At 34.5% G+C, this 12067-nt stretch overlaps 1 protein-coding gene across 1 annotated transcript in view; it reads right to left on the bottom strand.

Annotated features, from left to right (window-relative positions):
* LOC150109022 (ubiquitin carboxyl-terminal hydrolase 31-like) overlaps nucleotides 1-12067 on the bottom strand; it is a 240241-nt gene that overhangs the window by 12302 nt on the left and 215872 nt on the right. The window contains exons 9-10 of the mRNA XM_090401494.1: nucleotides 7098-7217; nucleotides 5656-5908 (exon numbers count right to left, since the gene is read on the bottom strand). Of these exons, the coding sequence (XP_090257620.1) occupies nucleotides 5656-5908; nucleotides 7098-7217 (373 nt within the window). The remainder of the gene's footprint in view (nucleotides 1-5655; nucleotides 5909-7097; nucleotides 7218-12067) is intronic.

The following is a 12067-nucleotide window of genomic DNA, read 5'->3' on the forward strand; positions in this document are numbered from 1 at the left end:
TCCCAATCCTCTTCTTCACAGCTTCCTGGGATGGCCCCTTGTCCTTGCTCCTTCCTCTGTTCCACTGAACAAAATAACTCCCTAGCATCAACCCTGTAACTACCTCTCAACAGTTTAAAAGTCTCAATCATATCACCTCTCTTTCTTCTATCTACCAAACTCTACTGTCCGCATTCCCCAAGCCTATCCTTATAACAAACATTCTACAGTCTTGATAACACCTTCAAATCCTAGACTATTTGATAACAGTCCAGGTGTGGTCTGATCAGGGCTTTATACAATGGAATGACAACTCTTTTATCACTGATGGCCAGTGTCCTTTTCAGTATTGCAGCAATTCTCTGGGTTACCTGCACCACCTTTGCAAAGTGGTTCCCTCAGATTTCTATCATCATCATTCCCAGATCCCTTGTCTCCCCCACATCCTCCAGTACAGTTCCACCAACAGAGTATGCAGCCTCAAATCAATGTATCCCAAACCTCAAGACATTACATTTGGCTGAATTAAACTGACCCCCCCCCCATGGATTTGTTTATGTGCACATTTTATTCAAATCCTCTTGAAGGGCTACCACATCTGCACTATTACTAATAAGCTTTCCCAGCTTCACATCATCTGCAAACAACTAAATATCCTCCTGCAATCCATTGACAATGCCATCGATATAAAGGTTAAACAATACATGTCCTAGCACTGAGCCCTGTGGGACCCAACTTGTAACCGTCTGCTTCCTTGATACAGCTCCCCTCATACACAACTCTCTGATACCTATCAGACAGCAATCCCCAATCTAATTCACTAACCTGACATCCATACCCATATGCTGCAACTTAAATATCAGCTTATCATGTAGCATCCTGTCAAATGCCTTTGTAAAATCCAAATAAATGGCAGAATATGCCTTTCCATCATCAACTGCTCTTGTCACCAAAACAAGAGCATCACTTAACAAATCCATGTTGACTCTCGCAGATAACATTACCCTCATCTATCCACTGCTGTATATGATCCCTCACTAATTTCTCTAAAATCTTAACAACCACTGATGAAATACAAACTGGTCTATAATAAATTTAGTTTAATCCTTTATCCAAGTGTGAGCAAACAAAGTTTGCGCCTGAAATTATCTTCAGGACTGAATATGGTGTTGTACTACCTTACCTTACTTAGCTTGGTCCACCTTTGCTACGAGTTGCCTGGTGTTGTACTACCTTACCCCAGTAGGTTACAGGAAAATTCATCGAAAAGCGAATTCATCGAAAGACAATTCATCGAAAAGGCAATTCATTGAATGAACAATTCATCGAAAGACAATTTGTCGAAAATGCAATTCATCGAAAAACAATTCACCAAAAATTTTAAATTTTCGATAATGTTATGGTAAAAGTAATCCATTTAGAACAAAAACTGAACCATGCAGACAGCTTCTTGTACCAACAACTTCTACTAAGTCATTTAAGTCAGAGAGATTTTGCAATGCAATACAGTTACATAATTTGGACACGTTATTTTTTTGTCGCCCCTAATGTAGCTGAACTGAAAACTGGAACGGTTCAACATTTTCTTGTAAAAGTTTCAAGTAGCGAATCTGAGTAAAATTAATCCCATAATAATTGCTGTATTGAAGTCGCATATTACTACTATCAACAATAATAATAATGGAGCCCGCATAGTTCAGTCGGTAAAAATGAAGCCGTTTAGTTAGAAAGACCTGGGTAGTTGGATCCCATTTATGCACAATTTTTATCAGTCCTGTTCTGCTAAAGATAAGTTAGCAAGTATAATATAGATACAGCTGGGCTTTTCTTCCGGAAACAGGCAAATCAATTCCATGAACAGACATGAAACAGTTATCAGACAAGAAAGACTATAAGAACCATATTGTTCTATAATTTTTACCTATGAAAGTAGCATTGTAATCTCCTTATTCACAGTTCAGGTTTTGTTCTAAATGGATCAATTTTCTCATAACATTTTCGAAAATTTAAAATTTTCGGTGAACTGTTTATTTGATGAATTACATTTGCGACGAATTGTCGTTCGATGAATTGTTCATTCAATGAATTGCCTTTTCGATGAACTCTCCGGATACCACCCCAGTAAGGTAGTACAACACCTACCTTACCCCCATTAGAGTAGTACAACATCATATTCAGTCCTGAAGATATTTTCAGGCGCAAACTTTGTTTGCTCACACTTGGATAAAGGATTAAACTAAATTTATTATAGTCTAACCAAGTGAAAAATAAACTTTCAACATCTTTCAATAAACTGGTCTATAGTTTGACACATCCATTCTAGAGGGTGATTGTAAAGTTGCACAACCCAGAAAATAACAAATATATTTCGAAGTTAATTACAAGTATATGAAAAATGAAACAGCTACAAATGTTGGCTATCTGTTCTCCACCTCTCTCCTTATATCTTTACCACAATCTCTTTTTCACCTGCAGTTGCCATTTGATATTGTTTGTGATCCACTTTAAATCAAATTTTGTCCTCTTCTTCACTCACAGCACACAACTTGCAATTGCTGCTAATAAATATTCCTTCACCAGCTCTCAAGCACTGATGATATCTCACCCTTCCAATTCCTCCAATCAAGGAACTGCCTCAAACTGATTTCCATGATTATAATAATCACCTGCCTTATAATTCTGCATACATTCCTTTTTCTTTGATACTGCTGCATGTCTATTTGTCTTCCAAGTCAAAACCACATGATCACTCTCTCCAACTAGGAATAGAGATGCCATTCCAGTTATAATCAGATCTTCTTATGCTACGACCAAATTCAAAACTCTTCAACCTCGTGTTCATTCTACTACATGTTGCCTGAAACATTTGCCCCTCAAGAATTCCAGAATTTCCATTCCCTTACTACTAAATGCTGTTTCTTTTTCCCTTTTATTTAAAATCTCCCATAACAATCATTCGTTATGCACGTACCAAGCTCAACTGCCCAATAATTACAGAAACCAAAGAAGAAATTAAAGGAAGTGGAAAATTGAGAATTTTGATATAATATATAGTTGAGTAAGTAGAGATTCAAGGGCACAGACATTTCACTTCATAAATCTGTTTCAAAACAGATAAATTACTACAAATATTGGAACAAAAGAACAATAGAAGTTAGATTTAAAATAAACAGAGGCAATTTAACAATAATTGGATTACAATGTTCCAGAAGAGGAAACAGAAGATAATAGCATTGAATTCTATGAACAATTACAAAACATATATAATAAGATAAACAAAAATGCTCATGTAATCTTAGCAGGAGATTTAAATGCAAAAATTGGAAAAACAAAAATTAATAATACTACAACTATATCTATAGATAACAAAGACAGTAGCAAAACAGTTGATTACACATTACATTACAAATATATCAGAAGCCTCAAACTCAAGTATTTCTCATACAAACAAATGAATAAATTCATTGCCATATAGAGAGCTTTCCAAGATTACTCCTCCAAAACATGTGCTAAGAAATATACACTTCAGGGAAAAAAAAAGAAAATTATTATTATTATTATTACCCAAGACCCCATGGAGTCAAAGATTCATCTGGGAGGTCCTTTTATCATAAACACAGCTCATCATACCATGCTTTAAACACACTCATATTCTCTGAGGACACCACACTCTCAGGCGAGGCATTCCAATCATTCACAATTCTGCATAAAAAAAACCTGCTTCTCACCCTCCCTACTCACACCCTCCTTATATAGCTTCCAGGGATGACCTCTGGTTCTCTCCTGATCTCCCACTATTTTCTGTAGAACCTCTCCAGAATTGATTTTAAATTAGAAATTAAAATTTTAGATTAGAAATTACCTTAGTCAGTCGCCTCTAGACCCTTTCCAACATCTTTTCGTCCTTCTGAAAACCAGGTGACCAAATCTGGGCACAATAGTCCATGTGTGTGGCCTAATCAAAGCCTTATACAATGGAACAAGAATCTCCCTACTTCTACACGTCAGTGTCCTCCACATCATTCCCAGAAGCCTTTGTGTTGTCTTCACAATTTGGCTATGTGTCCCCTAAATTTCAGATCCTTATCCGTTATCACCCCCAGATCTCTTATTTCCTCTACCTCCAACAATATATCCTCACCAAGCATAAATTCAGCATCCAATCTTTGTTTTCCAAATTTTAAAACCTTACATTTTGAAACATTGAACTCACATCCCCATTCATGTGCCCAATCACTCAACTAATTCAAGTCTTCTTGTAAGGCCACAACATCTCTACTCTTCATGGTTTGTCCCAACTTTGCATCATCTGCAAACAACTGAACATCTCCATCCAAATCTTCACCAATATCAGTAATATACAAGTTAAACAGCAATGGCCCTAAAACAGACCCTGATGCACACCACTAGTAAACTTTCCTTTGTGTTGATACCTATCAGATAGCCAGTCTCCAATCCAATGCACCAATCTAATATCCAACCCCATCTGCTCTAATTTGAATATCAACTTCTCATTGTGGTAATCTATCAAAAGCCTTTGTGAAATTTAAGTATATTACTGTATGTCCTTCTCTGTTCAAGGAAGCAGTCACCTTATTGTAATATTTTTTTTATTATTATTATTATTATGTGACACCTCCAGGGAGTCCAAAGACTCATCGAGGGAGGGCACCACTCTCGTCTCCATCCACCACAACTACCTTTATCATCTACACTAATGCCATCTACCACCACCACCACTGGCATTTTCACAGACAATCGCGGACATCCATGCCCGGGGGGGGGGGGGGGTCGAACCCGCAACCTTTTGGCTGGAGAGTGGATATGCTAACCACTAGGCCAGCCAGGCCAGCAAGTAAGTAGAATACTAAAGCATGACCTCCCTTTAACAAATCCATGCTGTCCATCAAAGATAATACCATTGTTGTACCATTGTTGTCAACCTAATTCTGGATCCTAGTTCTCACAAGCTTCTCCAACAACTTAACTACAACACCTGACATACAGATAGTCCTATAGTTTGATGTTTGAGTTCTATCACCTCCTTTATCACCTGTATCACCTCCTTAGGAACTTGACCCTAATGGGTGCAAGACTCGTATTAAAAAAATGTCAAGGACAGCGACAGCGTCAACTATCTGGCACATTCCTTGAAACAGAATATACATCATTTAACAAGTTTGTGAAGAACGAAATTAAAAAAAAAAGCAAAGGAAGTATTTTTCCATACTGAATTCGCAAATTGCAGCAACAACCCAAGAAAGCAATACAGATGCTTGGATTCTCTTATGAATAAGCAGCATAAAGAGAAAATATTTCCCCAGTTACACTAATCTGAAAATTGCTATTACAATACTATACAAGCACTCTTAAAAGGGCACTCCACAAAAAATTACGAATGTGATATACCTACTTAATGCTAGACTGCCATTCATTTGCAGTACATTTAATCATAAGCTTCTTGGATTAAATAATTTCTTTGGGATTCCAGTAATTATATTTCTTTGATGATTTTTAATACACAAAATTATATTAGTGAATTACCAAATTACTTTCAAAAACAAGTACAGAATCTTATGATTTCATATATTTTTTTCCTCTTAAATCACATAACTTTTTTAACCTTGAATATGTTAATTTTGTGATCTATTAAAAGAAAATTAAAAAATTAGGTACCCGTATAGTGACCTCCATGCATACTTCCGTGGTGGTTACACACTGCATAGAGTTCATACATATAATCTTCATATCGTGGATATGGCCGAGATCTCGGTCTTTTCCAGGGGGACCACATTGTCAACATACCTAGAGCTCCATTAGACATGGAATGGTGAAGGTCATGATTACGCTGGGCAACAAAGGGAGACATGTCCAGACCAGAAATGGGAAATTCTACAGTGGTGGTGATCTTTGTCCTCTGAGATGATGACTAAATATTATAAACAAAATCAATTGAATAGCTTGGTGTGAACTACATAATGTTTTAAAGAAGGTGAGTTATCAAATAAAAATCATTTGTACAAAAATATTTCCAAATGTAGTTTCATGTTGTAATTTTATAAAAAAAACTACATAGGAAATGGGATTACAATACTGAATTTTAATTAATAAAACTAAATACAAAACCAACATTTTGCTAACCCAAGGTAGCAATATTCAGGCACCTAAAACACACATGTGCATAACGCTAGACATGTGTACAACAGTCACACTTCTAGCATTATGCAAGAAGTACTCTGCATGGTGATCTTTTGCTTTAGTACCTTTAGTCTGAAGGGAAATTAAGGAAGTGTATCAATATTTATTCAGACTTTTGGTATACTTCCTTTTGATAATGAGTTAGCCCATTCCAAGAGTGGGCTAACTCGGTATACCCTAGGAAATAATCACTTCATCAAATGGAAAAAAGCAATTTTACTGCTTAAGTTTTTAAAATAACAAAGACTATTCCTTAAAGTAGCTCAAGTCCTACAAAATTTTTAATTGCCATAAAAATGATGGATTCATTCTGATGAATAAATGAGTACAACTTTAACTTCTCTCAGTCCAAAGAACAGCTAAAATTGCCTAATGAACTGCACTCATCACACACTTCCAACATCATGCAGAAGAAATTTTTTCTTGGGCCATTTTTTAAATTTATCACTACAAAAACTGCCATAACAAACTTACTCACTCTAACAAACTACCAAAATTCTCCACCCAAAGTTCCATAGGTGCAATGCTATACCAAACAAAATTCACTATAGCAAACAGTTCACTAAACTAATTTTGTGGTTTCTACACATTTGCTGCAGCAAGAATGACTGGACCACTGTGATGTGTATGTGTATGGAAAAGACCATCTTTCAAGTGCCAAACTAATGCCAGCTTGAGATAGTGAAATGTTTTCAGGTATATTTATAAGCCTGTCAATTAAAATTAAGTACTGCAATCCCATTTTCTACACAAAAAAATCTTCAACATGAATTTATATGCAAACTTTAATTTTGCTAAATAAAAACATTATAAATTACATATGTATGCTGAATTCAAACAGTTCAGGCCATTACATTTATATTTGACATTAAATGTCTATAGAAGTTAATAAATAACAGATATCTAAGAAATAAACTTGCCTGTCTAAACCTTTTCAAGTGAACTATAAACACATCTGGAACTGTCCATAGGCTTAACTTCTTAACTCCTTGTTGCCGCCTTCGACAATATGGACACATCCAAGCATCATCTGCACTAAGCTTGATGCAAATTATAATTATAATAATTAAGAAAATAGTTATGTGAAGCCCACAAAAATAAACATAAAAAATATTACCTATCTTTATACACAAATATTTTATGTCTCCCACATAGTCTTTACTTTTAATTAGAAAAACTAAAAATATCACATTACAAAATGAAACTAGATAAATATTCATATTTTATCTACTTTCATGATAAGATATTCTATTGCTGGATTACTTGTATAACACTCTATACCAATAAAATACCAATTTATTGTATTAGATACATAGGCTCTATCCAATATAATTTAAAACTGCTTATAAGATAAGAATTAAATATTATATAAAGCCTATTATATGGTTGTATATAATGTTTTTCAATTACTGGCTCTACAGAATTCCAGTAATTCATATAATAAGGAATTAAATTTGGTGCTGAATTAGTTATTATCACCAAACTTCCATGGAGTCAGAGGATTCATCATGGATGGTCCTCACTATCAAGCATCAGACCACATCTTAAATTACTATTCACTGGCTGGGTCATTAAGAACCACCAGTCTTGATGAACCATATCAGTGCATGCACACCACCAATATCTACCCCATCTCCCCTCTCTTTCCAGATGCTCACAGGTTGCACCAAAAACTTGGTAGCAGGGAGCTGGATCTCAGTGATGGTAGTCTGGTGAATAGGAAAGTAAAAAAAAAAGACTCAGGAGACATTGAGTGAAGAACATGTGAAGAAAAGATAAACCAAAAAGAACCAGCACCATCACTGGGAAGTCTCCTCCAGTGCAAATAGGCACTAAATAAAGTCTAGAATCACCTTTTTTTGGGGGGGGGAAGGGGAGATAATTTCTTTACCAGTTTTCTCCTTTTTCAGCAAAAAGGAGAAAAAGCCATTAACAAGCCTGGCTTTCTCTGGAGACCTACCGATAAAATTAACTGGAAAAATAAAATAACAGCTTCTACACCAGTCCTAGACAGTATATAAACAAAATTTAGGTTAGAACTTCTCCAAACAACATTTAATAAATAGAAGTTAGCTACTTCACACAAAGTTGGAAAGAGAATTCTACTGAACCAAAATGGTAGTTAGAAGGTCTATAAATGAAATCTGAACTCCATTATTCTATAAATCAGAAGTTTTCAGATATAATTTATATGCAAGTGAACAATATTCTAGTTTAAACAGGAAAACTTCATGCTTTTCAAATTTTTTTGTTGTTTAATGTAAAGTTATTTAATCTTTGTTATTTAATTCTTGTTATTTGTTTATTATTTTATTTATTTATGACTACTGAAGAAAATACTTCATTTGGAATCAAAAACCATTAAAAGAAAGGGTGATAAATATCCATTATTGTTTATAATCAAATAATAAAACAATGTTTGCCTTTGAAACAAAGTTTTGAAAGTGAATGAGTGTTTATGAGAATACAATCTTCAGCATAAGAGTTTGCTTAGTACTGCAATGCTATAAAGAATTATGAAGTCTGTTCAGGAGCATGCATGCATTATATCCATCTTTTATTAGGGTTTTTGATTTTATTCATTTATTTATATCATGATGTTTTTTGCTAGATGTAAGGCTAAACATTAGCTAGATATCTGAATGTATTAACCCTTATTAGATCTGTTTGTGCTGTGCACTTGTGCTCCATTACTTCCAGTGATTATCATGATGAAATTGTTGAAATACAGAGTACAACTTTAATCTAAAAGTTATTTTGTTCTTGAAATTTCTCTATCAAACTGTCTAACATGAGAGATATTTGTTAGTTTGGTGATGATATAAAAGAGTTATTAATAATGAATTTAGTATAATATTGTATGCAGAAGATCTGGCACAAGTAGATAAATGAAGGTGCCAAATCAATTTTGCTAAATGTGAGGTTATAATTTGTTTGAGATCCTACAGTCTGCTCTGAATATTAACATAAGCAATGTATATTTTGAGTATCTATCTAAGTATATTTAGAAGTGAAGAGTGAAAGATCAGTGTAGTATAGTGTAGTATAAGAATGCTGGGCAAGCATGACCAGCAAGAAAGTTTAGTGAATGTAAAGACAGAAGTACTGATTGCTAAGCAGAAGTTAATGTATTTTAGACATATTATAGGAGCAAATGAATCATTTGTTTGCATAAAAAAAAAAGCAGTCATGTTAGAGAAGACTGAGGAACATGAGAGGGAGAAAAAGACAGCAAAACAGTTTACTATTATCATTTAATATTATTCACCTCCACAACATAAGACTCATTGTGGGAGGCCCATCTTAAACAACACAAAAATATATCATACTATTCCTTAAACTCCTTCACTGTTTGTATCACCACCCTATCAGGCAATGCATTCCACGGTCCAACCAATGTGCACACACAAAAAAAAGTCACTCCTCACCCTCCTGCTCACTGTTTTCATTTGTAACTTCCTGTGATAAATTATATGATAAAAAATATTAATCCTTTATTAATAATAATAATAATAATAATAATAATTGATCTACCATATGAAAAGATTTCCCAGTGTCAACCTTGTAACTACTTCTCAACAGTTTAAATGTCTCAATCATATCACCTTTCCTTCTTCTATTGACCAAACTCTGCAGTCTACATGTCCTCTGTCTATCTGTCAAGCTTACTGAAATCCTGAAAGGCTACCGCATCAGCACTATTACTAAAACTCTTCTGTTAGATATTGAATGGAGAACTTCTTTGACAAGTTATTCATTCAGGATCTAACATGTAAGCTGTACAAAATAACAAAGAAATTTGCATAATACCTGCTTACCAGCAGAAGGTGAGAAACACCTAAGTTATAAGACTATTACACTTTTTTATAAAATCTTTATCAAGTAGCTTTATTTTTATCCTCCTACATGTTTCGCCAATCTGTTTCTATTGGCATCCTCAGGGAATACAAATCAGTAAGCACAAAATGAAGGTTACAGACTAGGTTATAACCGATGGTTCTAAATCATACAAAAAATTGGTATTGTGCGTGACAATGTGCGTGTCTCGTTAACGTGATTTATTCGTGATGACTCATGACGTAATTGTTATGAAAGTTCATTTCTTTGATGTTTAATGATCTGATAAAAGTTTTCCAAATTTATGGTAAAATTAGACCTTGATTCTTGTTTAGGTTTTCAGTTTTACGGGCAACTGTAGCTGCTTCTTTAAAGGTTCTTGAATGGTAGTTATCTTCTATGTATGGCATAAGGCTCTTATCCCACTCAATGTGATGGTTAGTAGAGGCAAAGTGGCATGAAAGGCCTGAAATGTCTTGTCTGTTATTTCTGACATATCCTATCTGTTCTTTCTTTCTCGTTTCGAAGCTTCTAGATGTCTGACCTACGTAACTAATACCACATGAGCAAGGAATATTATATACTACAGAGTATTTGTAGAATGGGTGAGGATCTTTCGGTGATCTTAAAAATTTCCGAATAGTATTGATTGGTTTGAATGCAACTCTGATCTTGTATGGTTTTAAAAGGTTAGCTAATTTTTTGGAAAGGTTGTTGACAAAAGGAATTGTAATTGTACTGATGTATTGGACGTCATCACGTTGTCGATGTGGTATATCAGTAAATAGAATCTTGTTATAGAGTCTTTTAGGGTAACCATTTAAAGAAAGTTCTCTGGATATTGTGGTTAATTCCGTTAGTAGGTCATCCTTGTCTGTCGTATACTGTATAGCTCTTTTCTTGAGACTATGGATAATGCTAAGTTTCTGAGCTATGTGATGAGCTGAGTTGAAATGGAGGTAACGTCCAGTATTTGTAGGTTTTCTGTATACAGATAGGTTGATACTATTATTGGATTGTTTCTTTATTAAAATGTCAAGGAATGGCAGTTTTTTATCTTTTTCCATTTCTAATGTGAATTTGATGGTATTGTGGAAACTATTGATTTGGTTGAGGTAATTCATTATTTCTTCTTTTGTATGATCCCAAATGATAAAGATGTCATCTACATATCTGTACCAAATTTTCGGTTTTGGAAAGATCTGGGTTAAGATTTTTTTCTCTAGATCTTCCATGAATAAGTCAGCACAAGGAGGTGAGAGGGGACTACCCATAGCTAATCCAGTGAGTTGTTTGTAGATCGTTTCTTGCCAAATGAAATAGTTAGAAGTTAAACAGTGATTGAACAAAGTAGTGATGTTTCTTGGGAACAATTTGTCTAAGATGTTGATGATTTCAACCACTGGAATGTTAGTAAACAGAGATGTGATGTCCAGGCTTGCTAGTATATCCTCTTCAAAAATAGGGATGTTTTTTATTTTATCTATAAAATGTTTTGAGTTTTTAATATAGGTATCCGAGACGTGAATGTGTTGTTGTAAAATCTTCGCAAGATACTTGGATAGTTGGTAAGTGGGAGAATAGATTCCATCAACTATTAAGTAAACCTGAGATCTCTATCCTCAAAAAAGGTTTCAACTTTGCTTTAAAACCCACTGTCATTCCTAAAATAGAGTTCATCTGCAACTTAGAAAAAGCCTTCTCATTACTACCAGCTCCAACAGCTAATGATTTGCGATTAAAAAGCAGCATAATCCTTTCAGCTCAGTCAAGATCAGTCAAGAATAGATTCCATCAACTATTGGACGTAATGGAATACCTTCTTTGTGAATTTTTGGAAGGCCATACAATCTAGGAGTAAGTGGGTGCATAGATTTTAATTTTTTTATAATTTCTATAGGCCAATTATTCATTCCACGTAATAATTCATTGGTGTCATTATGATTTTTAGTGGTAGGATCTCTACTGAGAACTTCATATACAGACCTGTCAGATAATAGATTTTTAATTTTTTCTTTATAATCTGAAGTATTTAATATAACTGTATTATTAC

This window comes from Typopeltis vanoorti, chromosome 2 (assembly GCF_054136105.1).
Source record: "Typopeltis vanoorti isolate ZY-2024b chromosome 2, IOZ_Tvanoo_1.0, whole genome shotgun sequence".
Lineage (NCBI taxonomy): Eukaryota > Metazoa > Arthropoda > Arachnida > Uropygi > Thelyphonidae > Typopeltis > Typopeltis vanoorti.